Raw genomic sequence first — 27207 nt, forward strand, 5'->3', positions numbered from 1 at the left:
GAACGCTCCTATTTCGGGGCATGACCATGCCAGGTGGACAAAGTCGGCTTCCGGGTACCCACAGCGAGAGCAGGAGGCGGATATTGACGTCCTCTGGGAGTGAAGTCTTGCAGGAGTGTGGTAGACCTGATGGACAAAGTTGAAGTGAATTTGTTTGTATCTTGTGTTTATTGCCACTTTTTTGTGAGTCGTAGTATGTATGACCAGTCTTCGTCGAGTATCGTAGTGTTCAGAGCGCTTTCCCACCTTGTTCGGGCTTTTAAGCAGCAGGTGAGATTTTCTGTTAGCAAGGTCTTGTAGATATTTGACACCAGACGGCCATCACCTTGGGCTTGAATCATTCCGTGGAGCAGTGGCCAAGTCGGTGGTTGGAGCGGGAACGTGGCAAAGCTGGACTGCATGGCGTGTTGTGTTCGGTAGTACATGAAAACGTCAAGGGCGTTGTTTCCACCTTTGTCTCAAGCTTCCTGAATCGAGAGGAACGAAACGTTCGGAAACAGGTTGCCCAGTGAGTGGATTTGCAGTTTCTTGGTCCAGAGCTGGAAAACCTTTTCAGACGTTATGGGTATCCCTGGAATACTTCTCACCGGAAGGAAGGGGGAATATCTGGTTTGGACTCCGTTCCTTTTGGAAACCAAAAGAAAATGTATTACAGCTCCGATCCAGTCATTAACATTCAGAAGACTGCTTTTAAAAAAAACACTGGCAGGCACTTCAAGCTCAAAGTTTGATGACAAGGCATGATAAACCTAGCTCAAAGAGATCGTAAGAGGATGTGTTTTGGGTGGGAATGGACATGGGGATTACCATGGCCATGGGCAGTAAATGGTGGGTACATAACCAAACAACACCTACATGCTTTGTATCAATTATCATATGCCATTTTTCCTTAGTTGTACTCCAGGGCAATAGTTTTGGCTTATAGGTGGCGATCTTGTGAAAACTAAGAACTGAACAGCAATTCAGGGACTTTAGACTCTCTGGTTTGTACATGTTTATACTTCTGGAACAACCCTGCCAGTGGTTCTGCGCTGGGGAAGATGCAACAGCAGAATGTAACTGTCAAATAGTAAAGGCCCTAAGGTTCAAATAAAGGGTGATGTAAAAATGCAAAAAATTGTATGTACTAAATCCCAATAAACGTTTGAGTGTGAAAATAACAGAAAATGTACATTCAAATCGATGCAGGTAGAAATCATGTATTGAAACCTATAACAAAAGTTCATTCCAACTACCTGTTAATCTCTAAAATGTCAAAGTATCAAACATTTTATCATTCAAAGGTATTTCTTAGTCTTAGCTGTATCCAAGTGTGCACAATTATGAGTTGTCACTCACCAAATATTAATTAAGCAATACTTTGTCAAATAAATCTTTAAATACACACCCGAAGGCTGCCATGCTTTAGGTCTGTGATTGCTGTATGCAGACATTGAGTCTTCTCACTCGATTACCTTCCCCCATAATGCCTACACTCTTAAAATTTGCAGTCTGATGTAAAGTGAGGGCTTTGTTTTGATTTTTAAGACCATGAAATTATGCCAATCGCACAGACTTCAATCCTTCTGCAGGTCTAAGTAGGTCACAGTAGTGTACCAAGAATGAAAGCGTGTTTGCAGCATCAATAGAAAGTTAACTCTCCTAACTTTTTCTTGCTGTCAAATCTTTGAATACCAATCAGAAGAATACAATGACAATCTGCATACATCTGTGTTTGCCTTCAGCTGAGAGCAGATTTGCAAAAAGATATGAGGACCGTTTGGAAATTATTGAAACCCTAAACACTAAAAAATACTATTGAAACAATACATACAAGTATCATTTGTATAGAATATCAAGTATAGGCAAACAATACAACCAGTCAAAGAGGGTACAGTTCAACTGAGGCTTGCTGTAGTAGGACATTGAAGATCGCAGCTAACAGGTAACCGTATTTCACAGACTTAAAATAGCTCCTATAATGTTGGCGTTGGACGAATCTCTGAGTGGTGCAGGATCTAAAAAACAATGGCGTTTGAATGTACAGCTACTTTCTAGAATTTGTTAAATATATAAAAACAGAGATCTTGTTTATGGAAAACAATTTGAATTCGGTCCGCGCTGTGTCTGTAATTTGGGATGGATTGAAGGCAACATTACCTGGTAAAATCATTATCATGGTCAAGTTAGAGGATGACTAGAAAGCATGTGAAGTACGTTACTGCGGTAGCCCTAATAGAGAGAATATGTTGGCTTTTGTCCCAGGCAAAACAAGCCTTGGATTGTAAACTTCACCATAGGGCAGAGATACATCTTTTTTTTATTCCCAACAAGCTTTTTGGGAGCGGGGTGAGAAGTCAGGAGCTTTGTTGGCAAGCCGTACACAACAAAGGGAGAATAATAGGCAGGTACTTTTTGTTGTGGATAAGCAAGGAATAATAAAGAAAAAGAATAAGGGCATTTGTGAAGAATTTCGACAATATTATGCTGCCTTATACAAGGATGATGGAACTGCTTCCGAGCTGGAAATTAACAATTATCTTAGTTCTTTTGAAATACCTAGTTTGAATGAGCACATAAGAGTAGATCTTGACGCACCAATAACAGTGAAGGAAATTGTATTTTCAATTAAAACATCATCAAATGGTAAATGTCCTGGTGTTTATGGATTTCCATCAGAATTTTATAAAACCTTTAGTCACATTTTTTCACCTTATCTAGCGCAATTATATGCAGAGATTTTGTATAATGAAACTGTTTCTAAATCAATGCAAACTGCATTAATAACGGTAATCCCAATTCCAGGTAAAAACCATCATTATGTGTAACGCTCACCTGGCTCCCACGGAGGCGCTGACCTGGTCTGGATTGCTGTGACCTCTTAAAGCGTGATGCGCAGGATTTGAAACACCGACTGAACTGGACCCCCAAATCTGGCTTGTCTGGCCCGTAGAAAAATCTTTCTGTAGGTGGAGAAAGGGGATTAACTGACTGTAGAGTATTGTGATTGCTTCCCACCTCCCCTTTGCTCTTCTCTGACCACCTCCGAAATCCCCAAGCAAGGCTCACCTTAATGTTTGAATGGATGAGCTCTCCATCCTGCTTCTGGTGCAGGGGCGCGTATTTGACCAGTTACTTCACTGGTTTCGGAAGGCGAAATGCCGTAAGTATGCAGTTTAAAAAGTTCCAGAGTAGAGTCTTCTCTTTGTTTGCTTTTCTTAACCTGCGATCTGTCCTTATTTTCAGGTGCAGAGTGGAAGTGATGCTTCGAGGGATATTGCCGGAGATAAACTCATGTGAGTTTGTGATAAAATGATCCCTTTAAATGTCTTTGAATCTGTCAGAATTCTTCCTCACAAACTTGACCCCGTAGTGTAGAGGAAGAATTCTTTCTATCAATATACCTCTCTGAATGTACAAAGGAACATCCAGAAAGATTGATTAATCGAAAGACTGGAATCCTTGGAGACCTCGTGGCTGTGAAGAAAGATACATTAATTAATAACGTGAATTCTATAGCAAAAACTACGAGCAAGATATCTATTACACTAACCTGTGAGGTTAGTGGCAAGACCCAGAACTATAAGAACTCTAGTCAGGAGTCGTGGAAATTTCCTGTAAGAAACAGAATGAACTGAGGGATCAATGATACAACCAATAGCCTAACCCCTATGTTAGATAAGCAGTATGAGTAGGTAAGAATATCCCTTTGATAGCCAAACGTGAGAGAAAAGTTCCTATCTAACCCGTATGGATTGGGGTGCCCCACTTCCCTGAACAAAAAGGAAATAAGAATGAAGCACAAGTTACCGTACCACAATAGTTCCACTAGATCTCTCCCACGGTGCAGCTGAGGCTGAGTCCGGGTCTAGGTCTTCAACTAATCCTACGGGGTGGCTAGAATGGGAAACACAACACTCTCACGTAGCAGCGGAGGCTGGCAGGATCCCACGGTGCAGCTGAGGCTGAGAACTCCTAATCCCACGATGCAGCGGAGGCTGATACTATTCCGCGGTGCAGCAGCGGCTGAACCACTCCAAGCCCGCAAGGAAGCGAGGTTGAGAAAGTTATCGTTACAAAGAGTATGTGGAAGTCACAAAAGTGAGTGTACAGAAAGGAACTCAAACACGGAAAATCCGAAATCCGTAAAGGCGTCAAAAACAAGGGGGTCAAGAACAGCAAGCCAAAATCCAGTCCGAATCAAAAACACAAGCGGGCCGTGACAGAACCAGGGAGCAGACAAGTAGCGAGTCCTGGGACGAGTGCCGTAAATCGAAAAAACCAGAAGTTCCAGGTACCAAGACAGACTAGGGAAATCCAAAATGCAGGTCTGAGAAAATGTAAGCAGAATCACAACAAGGCACAAATCGAAGCAGTAAACCAAAAAGAGCTCAATCAGAAGCACTGAACTTCGGACAGGGCGGAGTTTAAGAAGAGGAAGTCATGTGACTAGTGTTTGCTTCCTGAACGCCGACTCCCTCCCCTTGACAACGGCTTCCACTGTTGCCAAGGTAACTTCCAAGCCCTTCTGCATGAATCAGGTCAGAAATGCAGGATTCTTTTGCTGCATTTCCGTCTTACATTAGGTTTAGCGAGACTCTTGGTGAATCGCGGGTTTCTTGAAACCCGTCTCGAGTCCCGTGGCGTGACAATACCCTCCCCAAAAGGTAGACCCCCTCTCCGGGAAGCCCAGAAGTCGGCAATCAAGCGTGGGGCATGGATATGATCCACGGGTTCCCAAGTACGGTCTTCCGGTCCATAGCCCTTCCAATCAACAAAATACCATTGAACACCCTTGGAAACTTTAGTAGAGAGGATCTTGTGAACCTCATATTCCTCCTCACCCTGTATCTGTAGAGGTAGCGGACGTGAAGGCAGGGTGGTGTTTGGGTAGAAAGGTTTCAGAAGGGACACATGGAATACCGGATGTATCCGCCACTTCAAAGGAAGGCGCAGACGCACCGTCACTGGATTTATTAATGCAGTGACCAAATAAGGACCCACATAACGAGGCAAGAGGGCCCTTCTCCCTGGCAAGTGCAGATTCTTTGTAGATAACCACACCTTCCCACCCACAGAATAGCTAGGGGCTGGAGAACGATGAGCATCAGCATAGTATTTGGTGCGTTCCTGAGCCAGTTCCAAATGTCGTTTAACCTGACTACAGATCGACACCAAACTCTCCACACAAGAGGCTGCTGCGGGATGATTAGAAGGACAAACAGGGGACATCAACAAAGACCTAGGATGACGTCCAAATAAGGCAAAAAAGGGCGAGGACTGAGTAGAGGAGTGCAGAGAATTATTATATGCAAATTCTGCCATAGTAAGGACTGAGAGCCAGTCGTCCTGATATTGATGGGTCAGACATCTTAGGTATTGCTCCATGGTGGAATTCAAACGTTCCGTTTGCCCATCTGTCTGGGGATGATATGAGCTAGAATATCTGTCATCAATACCAAAAGAGGTAGTCAAGGATTTCCAAAAATGAGAGGTGAATTGTGAACCCCTATCCGAGATGATAATTGAGGGAAGACCAAAGAAACGGAAGACATTCTTTAGAAACAACTCCTCCAACACCGGAGCAGTAGGTATCCCATGACAAGGTACGAACAAGGCCAATTTGGTAAAATAGTCGATGACGACCCAAATAGTATCGAAACCGGACACCGAAGGCAGTTCAACCACGAAGTCCATAGATATCATATACCAAGGCTGGTCTGGTATGGGCATGGATTGAAGTAAACCTACTGGTTTAGCATGGGTACTTTTACACTGGGCGCAAACATAACAACGAGCGATGTATTCGGTAACATCCTTGCCTATGGATGGCCACCAACACCACCAATGTAATAGATCCATGGTTTTCTTAGTACCAGGATGTACTGCCACCTTAGAATCATGGCACCAACTAACCGCTTTCTTTCGGGTAGTCTCGTCTGGCAAGTATAACAAACCTTTCACATACGGAAGACCCCTGATGATATCAAGACTCAATCGTTTAACCTCGTCTGGACTTTTCTGCACCCAAACCAGTAGTTCAGAACGAAGAGTGGGTTTTAGAGTACAAGCACATACCACCTGATGGGGTAGAAGCAACTGCTTCTTGGGTCGGTTCACAGAAGGAACACCATGCATACGTGATAATGCATCAGCTTTGGTGTGTAAGGACCCAGGTCTGTATGTTATGGTAAAGTTAAACATCGAAAAGAATTCATGCCACCTTGCATGTCGAACCGTGGAACATTTAATCGATTGTAGGGCTAGTAAGTTCTTGTGATCTGTGAATACCTGGACTGGTACTGCTGAACCTAATAAATGATGTCGCCAGGTCATAAACGCATCCCTGATGGCCAACAACTCCTTTTCTGTTATGGTATAGTTGCTTTCATAAGATGTTAATTTTCGGAAATGAAAAGCGACCGGGTGTAACCCATGAGTATCTGGGCATTCTTGAGACGGGATCGCACCCAGAGCTATGTCAGAAGCATCAGCTTCAACCACAAAAGGAAGGGAAGGATCTGGATGTTGAAGAATGGGAGCGGTTGTAAACGCCGTCTTGAGATTAACAAAATCATTAGTACAATCCTCTCCCCATATAAACGACTTTTTACTGCTTGTGAGAGCAGTTAAAGGAGCCGCCACTGTAGAAAGTTCCTAATGAATCTTCTATAGAAGTTTGCAAATCCCAAAAAGGATTGGAGAGCTTTAAGGGATTTAGGTATTGGCCAATCTAACACTGCTTTGACTTTAGACTGACTCATTTGAATTCCCTTGGACGTGATATCATACCAGAGAAATTCCACCTCAGTGGCATGGAAGATACACTTCTCTAATTTAGCATACAGGCGGTTCTCTCGAAGCCGTTGTAAGACCTGGGTGACATGTTGTACATGAATATCATAATTAGCTGAGCAAATCAAAATGTCATCCAAGTAGATAACAAGGAATTGATCGATCATATCATGAAAGACATCATTTATGAAGTACTGGAAGGTAGCTGGGGCATTACAAAGACCGAATGGCATAACTCTGTATTCAAAAAGGCCATATTTAGTTTTGAATGCAGTCTTCCATTCATCCCCACTACGAATTCTAACCAAATTGTAGGCTCCTCGGAGATCTAATTTGGTAAAGATAACTGAAGAACCCAGCTGATCCAACAAGACAGAGATTAGAGGAATAGGATATTGATTCCTAATAGTGATTAGATTCAGAGCCCTGTAGTCGATACATGGACGCAGATCCCCTTCCTTCTTGGGAACAAAAAATAGGGGAGAAGCCGCGGGAGACCGAGAAGGACAAATAAACCCAGACTTAAGAGACTGATCAATGTATTCTTTGAGCACTTTGTCCTCCTTGTGTGTCAATGAATAAACCCTCGCGGAGGGTATCTTGGATCCGGGAATAAGATCTATGGGGCAGTCATAGGGTCTATGAGGTGGTAAAACCATGGCACTTCCTTCATCAAATACGTCTTGGAATTCAGCATACTCTTTAGGTAGCTCCCCTGTGAGCACTGCTCCGATGGTGGAAGTAACCTCCAGCAATGGACAACATGGGTTATCTACTGGAGATTTTGACTGCCAACACTGGTTTTCACAGTGTTCAGACAAGAATTCAATATTGTTCGTGAACCAATCAATGGTTGGATTGTGTGTTCTAAGCCAGGGAATCCCTAAGATTAACTTGAGCTGTGGGGCTGAAATGACATCGAATCCAATGGTCTCAGTTTGCCCCTGACCAGTTTCCATAACCAGGTCAATGGTTTGATGGGTAACCATACCAGACAACAAGGAAGAACCATCAACAGCATTAACAGCCACTGGTTTGTCCTTCGCAAGAATAGGTAAGGCTAGCTCTTTGGCATATAGCGAATCAATATAGTTTCCAGTGGCACCTGAATCAAGGACTGCAGTAGCTGGAACCAATTTCCCAGGGGGGAACAGGAACATAACTGTGATAGTGAAGGGCGTTACCAAGTTGGAGTCCATTAACATAGAAGGGCTCGACAAACGGACTCCTCTTATTGTCGAGCTTTCAAGTTTCCCTGTTTCTTCATGGGTTTCTTAGTACACTCTTTCAGGAGATGATCGGAAGCACCACAATAGAAACATAAATGGTTCTTTCGTCTATTTTCCCTCTCTTCTGGAGATAGCGGTCCCCGTGTGGCCGCTCCAATTTGCATGGGCTCGGGTCCTCCTGCAGTTGGAATGGGGTTAATTGATTCTGGAGGAGGTAACCCCCTTTTTTCACCCTTTCTAGCGGCCTTGCGGGCATCGATCTGTAGAACCAGTTCCAACAACCCTGGAAATGTGTTTGGGACGACTGGTACCAAAGCAAGAGTATCTTTCAATGAATCGGATAACCCTTTGTAAAAAAGCGAGGCCTTCTAATCATCTGGCCACCCTGTCTCAGCAGCCAGTTGATTAAACTTGGCCAAATAAGCCAGAAGAGTTGAATCCCCCTGTTGTAAACTTAACAACTCCAACTCCATAACCTGGGCCTTGTACAGTGTATCGAAAACCTTACCCATGGCTGCAATTAATGCATCACAGTCAAACAGTAGAGGGCTACCCTCTTCCAATAAAGGGTTAGCCCATGCTGCAGCAGTACCCCCAGGGTGGGATAACAGGAAGGCTGCTTTAGTTGTGGAATCGGGGAAAGATCCTGGGCGACATAAGTAGTGTAACCGACATTGATTCAAAAATGTCCTGAATTGTTTAGGATCCCCATGAAACCGCTCAGGAGGAGCTAGCGGAAACTGTGAGGTGACGTAAACCGGCCCTGCTTCGGCCTGTGCGGCTGCAGCACCTACACCCGAAGTGGATGGAGGTGGATGAACCGGAAGGGAGGGGGGATGCATGGCTGTTTGTATTTCCAAGATCTGTTGTTGGGTCGTGGCATGCGCATTAGCCATGTCAGTGCGCAAATCTGCCACTAACTGAAACAAATTAGCCAGGGTCTCGTTAGATTCCATTTATGAGGCTTCTGATTTTGTCAGAATTCTTCCTCACAAACTTGACCCCGTAGTGTAGAGGAAGAATTCTTTCTATCAATATACCTCTCTGAATGTACAAAGGAACATCCAGAAAGATTGATTAATCGAAAGACTGGAATCCTTGGAGACCGTGTGGCTGTGAAGAAAGATACATTATTTAATAATGTGAATTCTATAGCAAAAATTACGAGCAAGATATCTATTACACTAACCTGCGAGGTTAGTGGCAAGACCTAGAACTATAAGAACTCTAGTCAGGAGTCGTGGAAATTTCCTGTAACAGAAACCACTGCGTGAGAAACAGAATAAACTGAGGGATCAATGATACAATGAATAGCCTAACCCCTATGTTAGATAAGCAGTATGAGTAGGTAAGAATATCCCTTGGATAGCCAAACGTGAGAGAAAAGTTCCTATCTAACCCGTATGGATTGGGGTGACCCACTTCCCTGAACAAAAAGGAAATAAGAATGAAGCACAAGTTACCGTACCACAATAGTTCCACTAGATCTCTCCCAAGGTGCAGCTGAGGCTGAGTCCGGGTTTAGGTCTTCAACGAATCCTACGGGGTGGCTAGAATGGGAAACACAACACTCCCACGTAGCAGCGGAGGCTGGCAGGATCCCACAGTGCAGCTGAGGCTGAGAACTCCTAATCCCACGATGCAGCGGAGGCTGATACTATTCCGCGGTGCAGCAGCGGCTGAACCACTCCAAGCCCGCAAGTAAGCGAGGTTGAGAAAGTTATCGTTACAAAGAGTATGTGGAAGTCACAAAAGTGAGTGTACAGAAAGGAACTCAAACACGGAAAATCCGAAATCCGTAAAGGCGTCAAAAACAAGGGGGTCAAGAACAGCAAGCCAAAATCCATTCCGAATCAAAAACACAAGCAGGCGGCGACAGAACCAGGGAGCAGGCAAGTAGCGAGTCCAGGGACGAGTGCCGTAAGTCGAAAAAAACAGAAGTTCCAGGTACCAAGACAGACTAGGGAAATCCAAAATGCAGGTCCGAGAAAACGTGAGCAGAATCACAACAAGGCACAAATCGAAGCAGTAAACCAAAAAGAGCTCAATCAGAAGCACTGAACTTAGGACAGGGCGGAGTTTAAGAAGAGGAAGTCATGTGACTAGTGTTTGCTTCCTGAACGCCGACTCCCTCCCCTTGACAACGGCTTCCACCGTTGCCAAGGTAACTTCCAAGCCCTTCTGCATGAATCAGGTCGGAAATGCAGGATTCTTTTGCTGCATTTCCGTCTTACATTAGGTTTAGCGAGACTCTTGGTGAATCGCGGATTTCTTGAAACCCGTCTCGAGTCCCGTGGCGTGACAGAATCCCTCTAGTAATGTCTTTCTTTTTTCCCCTTAGGGGCCGGGGTGCGGTACCAGGCCAAGAAGTGGCACCGACCCGAAATGAGGAGTGGTTCCGTCAAATATGGCCAGGTAAGTCTTGTGACGGAAAATCAGGCTTTCCTCATTTGTTCCCCTGCTCACCTTTTGTCTCTTCTTCTCCCCTGCAGGTGCAGAGATGTGGCGGAATGCCCAGAAGGTCGCGGTGGATAGTGAAGAGCCCACGAGGCAGGTGAGTGATGCGCGGCGCTGCTACAAGTAGCGCAATGCTTTTAAAGAATGTCTATCTTCAGGATCGCTGGCGTGATGATTCCAGAGACAGGTAAGAAATTAGATTAAGTTCTTGGTTTTCACCTTTTCTCTTCCCTTCCTTTCAGGTATCCCAGGATCGAGGCGGGCGTGGCTGGAGGCAAGATGCAGGAGCAGGCACAGTGAGCGTTCAGCTGCTAGATGCAGAGCAACGCGAAGCACGTGTGGCAGTCCGGGCGTGGTTTAAATAGCCTTGGAAGAAGTTCCAGGTAAGTATTCTTCCACGGTCCCCACCCAAGTAAAATAGTTCCTTTGAGAAAATAGTCCCTCCTAAGCCTCATTTGGCTTGAGGCTTCATGCAGCGTGGTCTGCGTCAGGTAAGTGCACCAAACACCCTCTTTTATGAGCCTGGTGCCTATGGCGCCAGGACTGATGTCCAACATGAGCCTGGCGCCAAAGGCGCCAGGACAAAGTCCAAAGAGCCCCTATTAGGGGCCGCTGGGCTTTTACCCGAGGGCATGATGCCTGCTCCCGGGGGTGCTGGGCCTGTCCTGGTGCTTCCGGGGTAGGCATCATGACATTATGTGAAAACTATCGGCCAATTTTGCTCTTGAATGTAGATGTAAAGCTTTTAGAAAAAATATTAGCTAGAAGTCTAAATGGCATGATTCCAAAATTGGTTAATAAAAATCAGACTGATTTTGTAAGTGGAAGAAGTAGTAATGATAACTTGCCGGAGTTACTAGATGTTATCTACCTGAAGATGGACTCTGCAGAAGCATACGCAGCTGTCAGCATAGATGCGGAAAAGGCTTTTGATAGAGTAAGTTGGGCCTTTTTTACGTTAGGTTTTGCTTAGAAAGAACTGTGGGCCACAATTCCTTAAACTCTTTAGTGCTCTATATGATGGTGCGAAAGCAGCTGTAACTGTTAATGGTTGTCTCTCGGATTGCTTCCGGATTCTGAAAGGGACTCAACAGGGTTTTTCCCTGTCTCCATTGTTTGATTTATTTATTGGGCCCCTTGCCATTATGCTTAGAAATAATCCGGGTATAATGGGTATTCCATTTGGGGATTATGTTTCAAAGGTCCTTTTGTATGCGGATGACCTTTTGGCCTTAATCTCAAATCCCGAACGCTCTTATCCTGAACTTTTATTGACGATGCAGGAATTTGATTGCTTCTCTAATTATAAAATAAATGTTACAAAAACTCTAATTTTCACCATATCCCTGGCTTGTCACAGGGGGTTGTTTGATGTGGGCCGAGAGATGTGGGCAGGCTGAGGGCTTAGGTATTTGGACATTCATGTCAATAGGGATATTGAATCTCTGCTGGTAAATAATATCCACCTGAAAATTGAGGAAATAAATAGATTGTGCTGTAAATTGGAGAAGTTAAAATTGACCCTTTGGGGTAAAGTTAATGTAGTAAAAATGACCCTTCTCCCAAAGTTACTGTATGTATTTCGTATGCTTCCTCTGTCTCTCTCAAATACACTATTACTGAGTATTAAGAAGTCCTTGAATAGATTTGTTTGTGGGGGAAGAAGGTCATGCCAGAATCCCGAAAGAGGTCCTTTTGAGACTGGTGCATTTAGGTGGTTTTGGTTATACAGACATAAGACGGTATCAAAGAGCATTTTCATTGCAGACTCTGCATCATTGGTTGTTGGCTGACCAAACTTGTAGTGCAGGATGGATTAAAATAGAGAAGGAATTTGTTTCGCCCACACCCTTAGATGTTATTCTATTTGCAGACCAGAGATTGCTGGTTAGTACGACTCCACCTTTTATAAAACATGTTGTAAAGGAGTGGCGCAAGAGTAATGAAATACATCATGAGAAATACCTTCTATGTGCAGACTCCAGTCCGTGGAAAAACCTGGCTGTGAAGCAGGGCAACTATGTAGTTTTGTTGATCTCATGGCAAAAAGCACATATTTGGCGAATTGTTCAAGTGCATAATGGTCAAGATGTGGTGGACTTTGAGTTTTTGCATTTAAAATACAAGCTGAAAGCAAATGAAATAGGCCGTAATAATGTTCTGAAATAAATCTTTGTGGTGCTTTTTTCTTCAATGAATGCTGCACTACATGATCCACCTACAATTTTGCGCCTTTCAAAGAGTATGCCCTTGTCTGTGTCTACTTTGTACAAGTGAATTACTCCTCCTACATCTCAATCAACAGCACAATGTGGTAGAAGGAATTGGGAATCAAATTTGGATCATGTATTGTCGGATTCTGAATGGAATACAGTGTGCATGGGTCCAATTATATATAAAATTGACCTGGATCTAAGCTCACTATCTGTACTGGTCCCCCTGGAAGATGCACTTGTGTAAGCTGTGTAATGAAGATGTTTGTTGGAACTGTAAAAGAGAGGTGGGCACCACGCTCCATATGTTTTGGTTGTGTAGAAAGATTCAACTATTCTGGGATGCTGTTTTTCAGAGAATAGATTTGGTTTTGGGCCAATCTCTCCCAAGAGACCCTCTTCTTGGTGTGTTGGGACTGTACCCCTCAAGTATTGTGTTGTCTAATAGTAAGATGTTTTGGATATATAGAGCTCTTCCTCTTGCTAAAAAGCATATTCTTAAATTTTGGAAAAGCGAGACATCCCCCGGTGTGGATGATTGTTTACAGAGTTTGTCCCTCTTTTCTAGGAGGGAGAAGGTATCCTTTAACGCTAAGGATCAACTTTATAAATATGAGGGGATATGTGAAGGATTTAATGCTCTTTTTTTTTTTGTTTTTTCTCTCGTTTTTCATTTCTTCTTGTTGGTATTTATCACTCTTTTATTCTCTTTATCTTCCATCTTTTTTTTTCATACCGTTTGGAGAATTGAGCTGTTATGATGTACTTTAAAAATGTTACTTTATGTATCAAAGTAACTGTATTCATTTTATTGTTCTTGTTTATATTGTTTGAATAAACATAATTTGGAGAAAAAAAAACAGAAGTTATTCAGTTTTTTTTCTTGTCCATTGCGACAATTTCTGCTAATGTGTATCCGTGGAACTGTAACCTTAGCACAAGAAAGCCGCCAGTCGCATGGCACTCTTGGCTTACTGCTGATATAAAGCATGCTCGGACTCACCTTGTTGGTGAGCTTGTGGAGCAGGCTCTCCCAATACAGGGAGGGAATGCCCACATAGCTGGTCCATGCAGAAACACAAACTCCCTGAACTCCAGGTCTGGGCTCCAAGAGTGCTCTGGCTCCACCAATGTTAATACAGCGGGTCTCCTGACAGCAGTAAAATCATGCAGGATACCACAGCCCCCAGGCGTGCAAACAGCAGAAGGACTCAGGCTGAAAAGAGAGGATAGAAAGGCAAAAGAGACTAGAACACCCAAGACATGGAAACAAAGAAAACTATAAGGCGTGTGTATGAGAAAGATGGGTGGGAATGGGAGGAGAATCATATATATTCCACTTAGAGATGGGCGTTAAATGTGTGGGACAACACACATTTATTTATTTATTTATTTTGCCATTTGTAAAGCGCGCCTAACCCTGGGGCATCTGGGCGCTGACATTCTTAGGAGGTGCGTACATAAATAGTGTTATCATTATGCACCATGCATATTGTCAATGGTGGATGGTTACAGTGAGACAGTAGGATACGTGGTCATACATTGTTCGGTAGTAGATATATTATGATATGCTTTTGTTACATACATGATATAAAAAAAACTGTTGATTACCTAGGCACGTGTGTTGGGGTTTTCATGGCACATTTCATCCAGTGGTATAGTGTGTGCTTGCAGGTAGGGAGGGAGGAGAGGGCTGGGGAGGGGCAATGGCTGGATTAGATATGTTGTTCTAAAGTAAATAGTCCGGTTTCCAGATTTTTAAGGAAGGTCCATTAGGAGGATTCCGATCTTAGAGCTGTTGGTAAAGCATTCCAGAGTCCTGCTTTCTGGAGTTTGAATTTGTGGATAGTGAGTAGATGTGTGTACACACTGCACGTGTGTCTATTAGGTTTGTTCAGTGCAAAATTTGTTTGATATGTATTTGGGGGCTGATTGTGAGATGCATTTGTGTGTCAGGGAGAGGGTTTTGAACAGGATGTGGTCCTGTACTGGCAACCATTGGGCCAAGCATCTAGTCTCACTGATATGATTCTTTTTAGGGACATTCAGTGCAGCTCCCAATGCATTGTTTTGGATTAACTGTAATTTTTTAAAAGTTTCTTTTGTTGGTCCTGATGTAAAGGGCATTTCAGTAATTCAATCTGGATAGAATGAGAGCCCTGGCTAGGGTGGTGCAGCTGGCAGGGGATAGGAAGGATCTGCAAGCATTGATGAGCTTAGATATCTAGGCCACTGTAGTGGCGTTGACTTGTTTAGTTAGGCTGAGCGAAGAGTCACAATAGATACCTAATGTTTTTACTTCCTTTGAGACGTTGATATTCATGCCGTCTATTGTAAAGGATTTATAGGACTCGTCAAGTGTTTTTAGTCTGTGTTGAGAGCCTATGAAGAGTAGCTCTGTCTTTTCATCGTTAAGGCAGAGGCCGTGTTGGGCCTTTCATGCCTGGATTATTTGGTAAATTTGGTTGAGCGAATTCGAATCATGGTCGTAGGATCCTGTTCGAGGAATGAGGATTTGGGTGTCATCCGCATAATTTGTGTAGGAGACACCCAAACTGGCGAGATCAAATAGAGGTACTCCGCATGATACTGGAGTTGGAGGTGCTGATGCCGAGGGGGAGTAGACTCTCTTGGATCTGTTGGTGATAAATCCATCCTCATATGTCATCTGCATTGAAAAGCATTAGAGACCTTCATTCAAAGCCCCTATTTGAAGCTCTTATGTTAAAGCTCTTATTTTAATTACATAGTTTCGGCTTAATGGTAGCGCTTTCAGCCCCACCTATTAGCCAAAACTATCCAGACGGAAATATATCCAGCAATCTTACACTACCGTTGTGGTGAAGATGACTAAGAAGGATGAAATTCCTGAATTCAAAATTACTTAAGGAACCCAGCGTGCTGATCGAAAGCTACTGGTGTAGCCCAACAAAGTAAAGCATAGAATTGCCATTGACTATGTGCAGGTTGGGTAATGCCTTTTGTCTTGCAGCACATTGCATATTTATGAATCTCCTGTTTGTCACTTGAAATAACTTCCTGTTCCTCCCTATTATTTTAAGGTACAGGAGGAACAAGTACATAGGTTTTATTCACAAAGATAAAAACACATCTTTGGGTAAACAAATTGCAGGTTTTTCAACAAATGAAATCTTGCTGAAATCTTGCTGGAGGTCCTAATGGGGGAAGTGTGGATAATAGTTTCACGAGCAGTTCACTCTGATGATCTAAAGTTGCTGCTTGTGTCCTTGACTGAACTCTTGAAATATATTGTTATTAACTGAAACACAGACATCACAGTTGAAGTGGAGGGCGGCTGCTGGTGGCTTTTCTATTTATTTGCTCAACTGAACTTTGTTTTTAATAAACATTGTTTTAGGTCTGTTAATTGAATCATTGGCTAACTGCCATATGACAGTCCCATAGCTATCATTTATAAAATACATTTATTTTAATCAACAGATCAGCCAGATAACAATCAAATTCAGCAAGAAAATATTACAGAGCTTTCTGATGTAGACGCAAGCAAAAAGGAAAACCAAGATCCAGTGAGAGACCAGATACAACATCGGTAAATTATGCCAATTTTAGTAGAATCTGAATATATTGTTTGTCGTCCATTCGGATTGTCAGCATTCTGTAAGGCTTTGGTGTTCGACAGACTATTGCGTGTGTTACTTTAATCTCTTTCACACTGTGTTTAATTCTCTCGACTACTTTTGTGCATGTTTTGAAGAACATTATTAAGCCATTAAAATAGCATACAGTGTTTGCTTGAACTTTACTAGTGATCCCATTCCATTTGAATTTTGCAACCCTACACTCTTAGACTGGGAACCATACAGAATCAAAAATAGCAAACCTGTTGTGACTGCAGGGCTTTTCAGGCTAATATATTCAACCACCAACTGCTTTTATAAAGAGTTTATATGAACATTCTCTCAAATCTGGTAATTTGAAGCTCCCTTGGTATCCTGAGATCTTACTATTATATTAAACTTTGTTTATTTGAAGCCCCAACAGCATTTAAACATAATCCCTATTCTTATCCATTAGGTATTTTAGTAGCCACATTCATTTTGGTTTCATTTTTATTCTCTGTTGTTCTCAAATAGTTTTTGGAACATAGTCTTGACCCTGTAAAAACCATCTTTAGTGTCATCTTGTAGAGCAACAGATATTTTTTGTTTACTTTGTGGGTCACTGAATTTTTTTTTTTTTAACTTTGTTTTTATTGACATCATACATATAAGGTAGGGTGCACAGGCAATCCCTGCCAGCAATACATTGAACAAACATAAATGACAGTTTTTTTTAGCTTTAACTCTTATCCCGCCAACTGCACCACTCCACCGCCCCCAACTTTTTAAACATACCAGGTCTAGAGGTTATGCAGGTTATAGAAGCTGCAGAGAACATTCAAATATCTATATGTTATTAGTCATACAATTTGACATAGTGGGGTCAGATCGGTTCACAGCAAGTAGGGGGCCCAAACTAGGTCCCTGGGATTAGTGGAGAGAAGTGTGAAATGCAGGCGTTAAGGGTTGTACTTTACAGCCGCATAGAGATGCAATCGTCGTTAAGGAGCACTGCGGTCCATTCCTGTACAAATTCCGACATGGTATCATTTGTTATCGCAGTGAGTTTTTCATAAGTGAAGATCGACCTAAGTTTACAAAGCCATTCCTCCTTGGATGGAGCTAAGACACTTTTCCATTTTTGGGCTAGTGCTAGCCTCCCCACCCTCAACATGGCCCCAATGACCCTCGGGAATGCAGGCTGTTCTGTCTCCGACATAGGAGTACCCAGGAGGATTTCCAGTGGAAGTAAAGTCGGGGAGTACCCCTCTATGTCCTTAATCCAGCTGAGCAGTTCCGACCAGTACACCTGAATGACCGGGCATCCCCACCACATGTGAAACCAGGTGCCCCGTTGTTGACATATCCTGGGGCAAAAAGGGGACACCTCTTTAAAAATTTTGGACAGGGTGGCTGGAGGGCGATGCCATGAATGGAGTATCTTAAAGCTATGTTCCATGGCAGCGGTGTACAGTGAACCCGTGAATATAGATTTAAAGATTGCCGTCCATGTGTGGTCGTCCAGCGTCGTGCTCAGCCTATCTTTCCATATTCGTTTGAAGGGCTGTCTACCCTCCAGATTAGCCGTTATCAAGGTGCCATAGAACTTAGACAGAGAGCCTTTCCGGGAGGCGCTTTTAGCTAGGACAGTTTTGAAAGGTGTGAGGGGGCGTTTGAAGTTATCGGGCCACAGAGGGTGGGTCAGGATTCCTTTCAAGCGCAAATATTGAAAGACTGAGGGCGGGTTGTCACCCAATGCCTCAGTCAGCTGGTCATATTCTATGAAACCCTCCTCGCGAGAGAGTTGAGCAACCCTCTCCAGGCCCAAGTCCGACCATGTCTGTGTATCCCGAAAGCCCCTGGTGCCTAGATCGATGGGGGGGACCACACAGCGATGGCAAAGGGGACGGCCAGGATGACAGCAGCTTGTTGTCCTTATTCGGCTTCCAGACTGCCCAGAGGGCCGCTAAGGTTGGGTGCGTTCTGAGGTGGGGAGGGGGGGCCTTAGGGGGCCCCTTAGCAGGTCCCTGACTTTTTTCGGGTGGGTATGGACATCCTCAATGAAAGTCCGATATGTCCCCAGGTCATCCCTCATGTGCTCTAACGTCACCCGGAGTTGGGCTGCTTTGTAGTAAAGTCTAAAGTCCGGGAGGCCAAATCCACCATGAGACTTAGGAAGAGTCAAGGTAGAAAATGTGACTCTTGTTCTTTTACCGGCCCAGATGAACTGAAGGACTCGGGACTGTATTGCCTCAAAGAAGGCCTCCAGGATCACCACGGGGAGGGCTGCAAAGAGGTAGAGTAGGCGGGGCAGGATATTCATTTTGACCGTGACCATACGCCCAAACCAAGAGAGTGTGAAGGGTGCCCATTGTTTGAGATCACTACTAATCTTGGCCAGGATCCCCAGGAAGTTACATTGATAGAGTTGTGACAGATCCCTGGGAATGGTGGTGCCCAAATACCTGGTGGAAACCCGCTCTATTCTCACTCCCAGTATTTCGGAGTTATCCCCGATGTCATGATCCCCGGGACCCATGGGCATAATGCTAGACTTGGACGTGTTCACCTTGAGCCCCGAAAAGGTGCCATAGTAGTCTATAAGTCTGAATAATCGGGGTAGAGAGTCCTGAAGGTTAGTCAAGTACCCCAGGATATTGTCTGCGAACAGGGAGAGTTTAAAGTCGCAATTGTCACATCTAATCCCTGTGATTTCCTGGTCAGCTCTGATCGATATAGCCAGGGGCTCCATTGCCAAGGCATACAGAAGGGGTGACAAGGGACAGCCCTGACGGATGCCTCTAGATAGGGCCAGAGGGTCCGAGGTGCCACCATTAACCAAGACTCTCGCCGAGGGACCATTGTAAAGTGCTGAAACCCAGCCACAGAAGTTGTCCCCCAGACCCATTTTTCGGAGGACTTTACCCATATAAGGCCACTCGACGCAGTCAAAGGCCTTTTCCGAATCTAATGAAAGGAGATAGCCTTCCACCCCCTGCCTTGAAGCCTCATGCATAAGATCCAGGGTCTTCCGCATGTTATCTGATCCCTGGCGTCCCGGAATCAAGCCCACTTGATCTCCGTGTACTAGGGAAGGGAGGAGTCTCGCCAGTCTGTTTGCTAAAAGTTTGGCCAGTATCTTTACATCGGCGTTGAGGAGGGATATAGGGCGGTATGATTGGCACTGAGAGGGGTCCTTCCCTTCCTTGGGGAGCACTACTATCAGAGCGGACATCATCGTGGGTGGAAGGGAGCCCAGTTCCAGTGCCGAGTTAAACATCCTGGCCATAAACGGGGCCAACGTAGACCGATAGGTCTTGTAAAACTTAACAGTGTACCCATCATCCCCCGGGGCTGTTCCACTCTTCAAAGAGGATATGGTGTCTATTATCTCTTGTGGGGTTATGGGAAGTTCTAGTGTTTCTGCCTTGTCGGGAGAGAGGCCCGGGATCGGGAGGGAGTCCAGGAAGCTGACTATTTCGGTCCCGTCCCCTGCGTACTCCGAGCAATACAGCCGTTCATAATATTGTCTGAATTGCTCAGCTATCTTACTGTCTCTCGCGGTCGATTCCCCTTCCGGGGTGTGAATGGAATTCACCCTCCTACTATTTCTAAGCTCGCAGAGCCTCCAAGCTAGTATCTTATCCGCTTTTTCCCCCTTTTCCATGTATTTCTGTTTCAGGAAAGACAGCTTCCTTTCCGTTTGTCCCACCTGGAGGTCCGCCAGCTTAGAGCGCAATCTTTGTAGCTCCTCCCATTGTCCGGGGAACATCTGCGTTTTCAGTTCCCCCCCGTTTGGATAGTGTCTATCTTTTCCCTCAATAGTTTCTCCTTGTGGCCCCTCTCCTTCTTTTTTCTCGAACCTATCTCCATAAGGATGCCCCTAATGGTTGCCTAGAATGCCTCCCAAACACCCATGACGCCAACCTCCCCTTTGTCATTGGCATAGAAGTAATCTTTAATGGGTTCTAAAAGGGTTTGGCGTACTTCCTTATCATGCAGGAGGAGGTTGTTGCACCTCCACAGGGACCCGGATGCAGGGGCAGAGGGAATACCCTTTTTTATTCTAACTAAATCGTGGTCCGACCAATGGACAATCTCCACCCCCGAGTCCGTGACCTCACCCCGAAGCGTGGAGTCTACCAGAATGTAATCGATATGGGAGAATGTGGCATGAGGCTTTGAGTAGAAGGTAAAGTCGGGGTCTCGGCCTTGCTTAATGGGGTGCGTATCACTCAAGCCCAGTTCTCCATTGACTTCTTGGAAAGCTTCTGCCAGTTTTTTATGGAGACGCAAGTTTGGACATGGATTTACTGACTTCCTATCCCTCTCGGGGCAAAGAACCATGTTAAAGTCCCCACCTACCAATAGGGTGACCTCAGAGAAAGCCATAATTTTCTCTTTCATCCCCTCCCAGAAGCTATCCTGTGCCTCGTTTGGAGCATATATACAAACCAGGGTGAACAGCTGGCCCCTCACCTCCCCTTTGACCATAATATATCGTCCTTCCGGGTCCGACTTCTGTGCTTTGGCCACAAAGTGGGCCCCGGAGAGACCAGGAGGGCCACTCCACGTTTTTTAGCCCGGAAGGATGCCACATACACCTGATCAATGTTTTTAGCCCTTAGCTTAGGTTCCCCACCCCAAACCCAGTGAGTTTCTTGTACAAATAGGAAATGAACCCGGAGCCTTGAAAATTCTCTCACCACCAACAACCTTTTTGTAGGTGAGTTAAGCCCACGTACGTTTAACGACCCCACTGTCAAGAATTGGAACGGATCATCCATCAAAGCGATGGTAAAGGCTCATGGCTCCCTCCGTGGAGCGTGAAATGTCAATGCTCCCGCAGAACTTCCGCACCCTGCTGATGCCCAGAAACAATTATATAAGTGCAAAATAGACCTGAAAACCTGGCGTGACCCAACTAAATCCCCAATGAACAAACCCCAACTTTTCCCTCCACCCTCCGCCCTCCCCCCTGAACGCCTGGGTGATTAGCAGCTTCATCTTGTCACCAATCCAGGCCACCATTGTCTCCCCCCTCCGGGCTCCTAAACTCTTCAAAATCAACAACTCGAGCCCCCCCACCCTCTTGTCCATATGAGTCCATGAACAGTTGTGTCGCATCCCCACTCACAGAATCGAATACGCGCTTGATCGTCGAGCTCCCGGGGGCTCTTCAAGTGTTGGGCAGATCCGGGGATGCCGGAGCCACTCTTCTGAATTTCCTGTGGCCTTACGCCTTTCCTGTGGAGCCCTCGTCCGCCCGGGGCCAGCTGAGGCTCTCTCGCGTTCTTGCTCGCCCACTTCCATATTTGGATCATCTAGGAGCTCCCCCGACACCCTGCGAATATCGTCCTCCGTGACCAGGGCATACTTGTAGCTGTCTAGCTCAAAGGAAAGTGAAAAAGGGTATCCCCACCTATATCGGACCCCTTTGGTCTGGAGCATTTTCGTCAGCGGGGAGCAGAGCCGACGTCTCGCCAGGGTGAAGGCAGACAGATCCTGATACACCGAGATCTGGGCCCCCTCCCAGTCCACGGGGCCATTCTTGCGGGCCAGTTCAAGAATTTTACTTTTCTCCGCAAAGTAGTGGAATCGTACTAGAATGGACTTGGGGCCTCTGTTGGCTGCACCTGCTCTATGGGCTCTATCAATAGTCGGTTTGTTCGTGTTAGCCCCTTCAAAGAGTGATCCCACCACCACGTTAACAGCATTTATAATGTCTGCTTGCGTTTCACCCTCGCGCTCCGGGAAGCCTAAAAAGCGCAGGTCACAGCGACGCTCCCTGTTCTCCAAATCGTCAAGCTTTAGAGGTCATTTCTCTTCCCTCCTCTCAAGCTCCGCCAAGCGCATGTCAAATTGCGTCTCAAAGATGTCATTCGGGGCTGTATTGTTTTCCAGCGGTTGAACCCTGTCATCTATATTGGCCACTTTTTTGTCCAAGGTGTCCAGACGTAGCGCTATATCCGCTCCGAAGCCTCTGATCTCCGCGAGGAGGGCGGCCATACCCTTGGTGACCGTGCTAGTGTCTGTTAGTTCCTGATGCGTCTAGGCCGCCATCTCAGAGAGAGTCAGGGGACCCGGGGCCAAACGTCGGAATTTCTGCAGGGATTCTTTCCAGTTCATAGGCCTCCCCCGGATCTTCACCACTCCACAGGGTCCACCCCTAAAAGCCCCAAGTCTAATGGGCACCGCCGCCGGGCCACGATACGACTCTGAAGAGGTCCTGCCTGCCTGCCGTCCAGGCCCTGTGCTCACTGTTAGGGTGGGCGTTGTTTAGGCCTGTTCTCCGGTTCTAAGCCAGTGGGGGCCTGTTCCCCCCTGTCCCAACATTGGGTCCAGTCGCATATGCACCGGCAGTCCCTGGAGGGGAGTGTTCACTGATGTGGGGTAAGGCGGAGACCTAACCGCAATTGTCCGGGGGCAGGCTCTCTTTGCCCCTAATATAATGCAGCACTTTAGGGCAGCCTCTCACCTCATGGGGGCTCTGGTGCCCCCTCGGCACGTCTCCCGATCCACCACCAGATCCAGGGAGGGCCCGAAGCGGGGGGGATGGATGGACTGCTGTGGGCACTCCTCGGGGGTGGGGGGCGCCGCTCTTCCAAGTCGTCGGCGTGGGCCTCTGCTCTCGCTGGTCTCCGATGAGGGCTGGCCCCCTGGGAGAAGCGGGAGCTGAGGATGCCGCGGGGGCAAACCAGCTCTCCAATGGGCCCTCCTGGGCCGGATCCACTGAGCGCCGAAGCCCGGGGGCGCAGCGCAAGCCACCGAGCCCGGTGCGCCGCTCCCGGGTGCAGCCCCAATGGCGGGAAGCAGCCCAAGGTGTTGTGCAGCCCTGCATGGGCTCTGTGGGGCACGGGAGACCGCTGCAGTCAAGTTTGGGGGGGCTGCTCTCCCCACGCTGTCCGATGAAGCTGCAGGCCTCGCCTTAGCCGCGGCTCTCTGTTGTTTTAGTGTGGAGCTGCGGCGCCGGGGGAGGCGGGGCTCTCCCTCCCTCCTGTCTTCGAGGGCTCACTGCGCAGCGAAGGTGCCACGTGGGGAGAACAGAGTTGGGGTATTCAAGTGCCCCGCGGTGTTGGATGGCTGCGGTGGGGGTCGGCACTTCACTCCAGGGGGTTCTGGGAGGGCTCAAGTCCCAATGACGGCACCCTTCGGAGGAGATGAGTGGAGATGCGTTAGTGCATCTCTGCGCCCCCTGGTGGTTCCCCCCCACTGAAATTATTTTGAGGGTGGGATTGGGAGCATTTTTCTTCTACATGCAATACTCATTTCAGACATAAGGCCACGTGTATCAATGTGGATAGTGCCAGGTAGTTGATATAGTTGTGCATCAAATGCTCCACTATTATTTGTTTTTATTTTTTTTTATTCAATTCAATTTATTATATATGTACTTAGCCATCATTGGCTTTACATATTACACAGCAATTCACATACAATTTCATAAATCATTTTGAACAATCATAACCACAAATTATCTAAAACTATTTAAACATCACCTTTTTAAATTAAAATACCAGCTGACAGTTCTCTTAAAATGGAGAAAATTAATTCGGAAAATTTCATCATATGATATATAAGGTTAATATCATTACCATCCAGGAGATTCTGCCATATTATCTCAAAATGTTCTATCTTACATGCGTTATCGTAACGCTTCAGATAGTTGATTCTCAACTGGTTCAGACTTTCACAGTCACATATCAGATGTTAAGTTGTTTCGATCTTGTCATTACCACATAGCCGACATAACCTCAGCATTCTTGGAATTTCAAGTCTAGCTCCCAGAACTTCCATCGTATCACCTTTGTTAAATTTAAAAAGTAAATACAGTCTTACTATCATCGGGTGGGGAAACGCTTTTTGATAATTGGGTATTCCTCTATCGACCAATTTTCGAGGAATAGCCCCCCAGTAGCTGGAGATGCAACATATATCATATCACGCTCTTTTGCTTGCGTGTAAATTGCCATTTTCAGAAGCCTTTTTACATTTGACTGTGGCACATTCATCCAACTTAACATATTCTCTTTAGCCCACTTCAGATATGTCATACATATATTATAAATTGATCTTATGCATGAGGCTTACTATAAAAGTGTTATTATTCAGAGAATATAATTTCACAAATAGCATTGCCACTTTGTATTCTAAAATGTCGCTGGCATATCTAAAATTACATTCTAATAAAATATATTCACATGATACGTTATTAGGTAATCTAAAAAGTTGTCTTAAAATATATCCTTCAAACTTGTTAAGCTCATGTTTAAAATTCTTTTCCCACACTTCAGCACCATATAAGAGACAAACTATTTTGGCTGAATATAGCAGTATGATCGTTTGTACAGAGTACCCACCCTGTTTGCCAATAAATTGGGTCAATGCACCTTCTATTTTTTTACATTTCAGTTTTGTCTCTGACCAATGTTGATTCCATAACAACTTATAGTCTATGATGACTCCCAAGTATTTATAACAATCAACGAGTTCAAGCTGGATATTGTTCACAAACCACTTATAGCTGTTGGATCGACTCAATTTGCTTTTACCTAAAAAAGCCATCACTTTTGTTTTTCCAATATTAATCACAAGGCTGTTTTTCTCTAGATATTCAACCAATGCATTAAGTTTTGTTTGAAGGCCTGCAGGGGTATAATCTAGTAGCACAATGTCGTCTGCATACCCAAGCCACCCAAGTTGCAGAAAGGAAATCTTTACATCGCCTGTTCCTAGTCCATTAATTGAATCGGGGATATCTGCTAAATAGAGGTTAAACAGAGTAGCCGCTAAGGTGCAGCCCTGTTTCACACCACGGCAGGTAGGTATCGCTTCAGACAATTTGTCTTCTCCGTCTAGTCTAATCTGTACAGAGGTATCTGAGTATAGCAATTGTATCATGTGCAGAAGTCCCGGATCAATCCCACAGTTTCTTAGCTTTATCCAAAGTTTACCTCTTACAATGGTGTCAAATGCTGCACTTAGATCTATAAATAAGACATAGACAGGCAATTTCCGGACTGTCCATGAATATTCAACCGCAGTTACAGTTGGCAATATTGTGAAGAGTGGACGATTTAGCTCTAAACCCTGATTGATTACTCGGTAAAATATTGTTAGCGTTGATCCATTCATTTAATTTGTTCAACAGCACTTTAGCAAATATTTTTGCTGGGATGTCTAACATGGCTAACATCCGATAATCCAATCTCCTTTCTTGTGGACCGGAAGGATTATGCTTTCTCGCCATGATTGGGGAATGATCGCATGTTTACCAATCCAACTAAATAGTGTGAATAAGGTTTGTGCCCACAGCTTAGGAGCCATCCATAAGACGGCGTTACAGGTCCCATCTGGGCCTGTTGCTCTCGAGACATTAAGTTGTTCTATCAGTTTTGTTAAGCTGTCAACTGTAAAAGTACCATACCAGCTAACCTTAGCTATTTCACAGCCTTCATCATTAGGAACATCTAATCCAAGTGTATTTCTAACATGCATAATCCATCTATTTTCTGGAACACCATTAATAGGTGGGGATCTCGTCTTAGTACAATTAATTGCAGCCCACATGGCCTGGTGGTTATTATTTCGGGCATGCGTAGCGATATTACACCAACTTTCATTAGCTTTAAGTGTACGATATTGTCTCATCCAGCTGCAATGTTGTTTTTTGGCTAATTTTATCAAAGAAGACGCATCGCTTGGTTGAGTATTCTTTATATCATTAATTCTATGCCTTAATTGTTGTTTTGCCTTTTGAATTGTCCAGTCAAAAACCGTGTTTTTATTATTAGAGAGATTCCATCTTTCACTCGTACTGGTATTCTTTCTTTTCTGATTTGAGACCTCTTTGATATTGTTAACCAACTGTTCAAATTTACTTATTATTTCATTAGTGTGTTCATCGGCACATTCAGACATTTGTTCATTAAATAGTAGAATTTCCGCTTCAGCTACTACTTTGGCTTTGCTTAATTTAGTGAGGTTCCATATATATGCATATGCTCCACTATATTGCAAACATACCACTGGTCTGCAGTGCCTCAGCGTATCACAGGAGCCGTGCCTGGGCCTGCTACGTCATTGCAAGCCCCTACCCCTGCCACAGAACCGGAACTGATTAGGTCTTGTTCCGGTTGAAACCAGACAAAGTCCCTGCACCACTGTCTGTAACTGTCAGCAGCGCCTATTAGACTTTGCATGTAATGACTGCCCTGACTTCCTTTCCGCCTTCTTTCATTTATTTCTCTTCTGCTAGCCTTGTCAAGCCTTTTCTTCCTTTTCACTTGTCTTCGCACAATGCCCCAAAATCAATCATGAGTGTCTGCTTTCTCTTAAGCTTTCTGGATATTCTCTTGATTTGATTTTCGATACTATACCACCTTCTTCCATTTCTGCTCTTCCAATCTCTTGCTCTGATCATTTTCTTCTCTCTTTCTCCCTTTCAATCTTACTTCATCAGGACCATGGGTCCATTGGCCCTTCCTATTTCATCTCTGTTCTTCATCTCTGTTCTGCTTTCTCTTATTTGTTCTTTTGAGGTTATTTTCCTCACTTTGACCTGACTCTGCTGCCTCTGTCCTGTCTTCAGCACTTCTTGACTCTCTGGAGTTTCTATATATGTCCTCTCCTTTTCACCCCTCCCACAAACCTCCTCAACCCTGGTTGAACCCCTTTCTCTGTCTTCTCAGGCGGTTTCTATGTAAATCCAAACATCGCTGGCATAAGACGCACCAGCTTGCTGACCTTGCTACTTTCCTATCTACCTTTAACTCACTCTTACTGAAGGCAAAAAAGGAATAATTTCATAATCGCCCTGCTTCTTTCGCCTTAACCCCATTACCTATTCTGTATTTTTAATTGTATCCTCTGTCTCCCTGCTCCCGATTCTGCTGTTCTTTCTAATCTTGCAGCTTCTGACTTTGCCAAATTATTCTTTTCTAAAATCTCTCG

At 44.9% G+C, this 27207-nt stretch overlaps 1 protein-coding gene across 3 annotated transcripts in view; it reads left to right on the plus strand.

Annotated features, from left to right (window-relative positions):
- Positions 1-27207, plus strand: part of SPEF2 (sperm flagellar 2) — a 1748369-nt gene that overhangs the window by 612105 nt on the left and 1109057 nt on the right. For all 3 annotated transcript variants that reach the window (XM_069627121.1, XM_069627123.1, XM_069627122.1), the window contains exon 15: positions 16136-16244. In XM_069627121.1, the coding sequence (XP_069483222.1) occupies positions 16136-16244 (109 nt within the window). The remainder of the gene's footprint in view (positions 1-16135; positions 16245-27207) is intronic.

This window comes from Ambystoma mexicanum, chromosome 6p (genome assembly GCF_040938575.1).
Source record: "Ambystoma mexicanum isolate Mex_15411 chromosome 6p, UKY_AmexF1_1, whole genome shotgun sequence".
Taxonomy (NCBI): Eukaryota; Metazoa; Chordata; class Amphibia; order Caudata; family Ambystomatidae; genus Ambystoma; species Ambystoma mexicanum.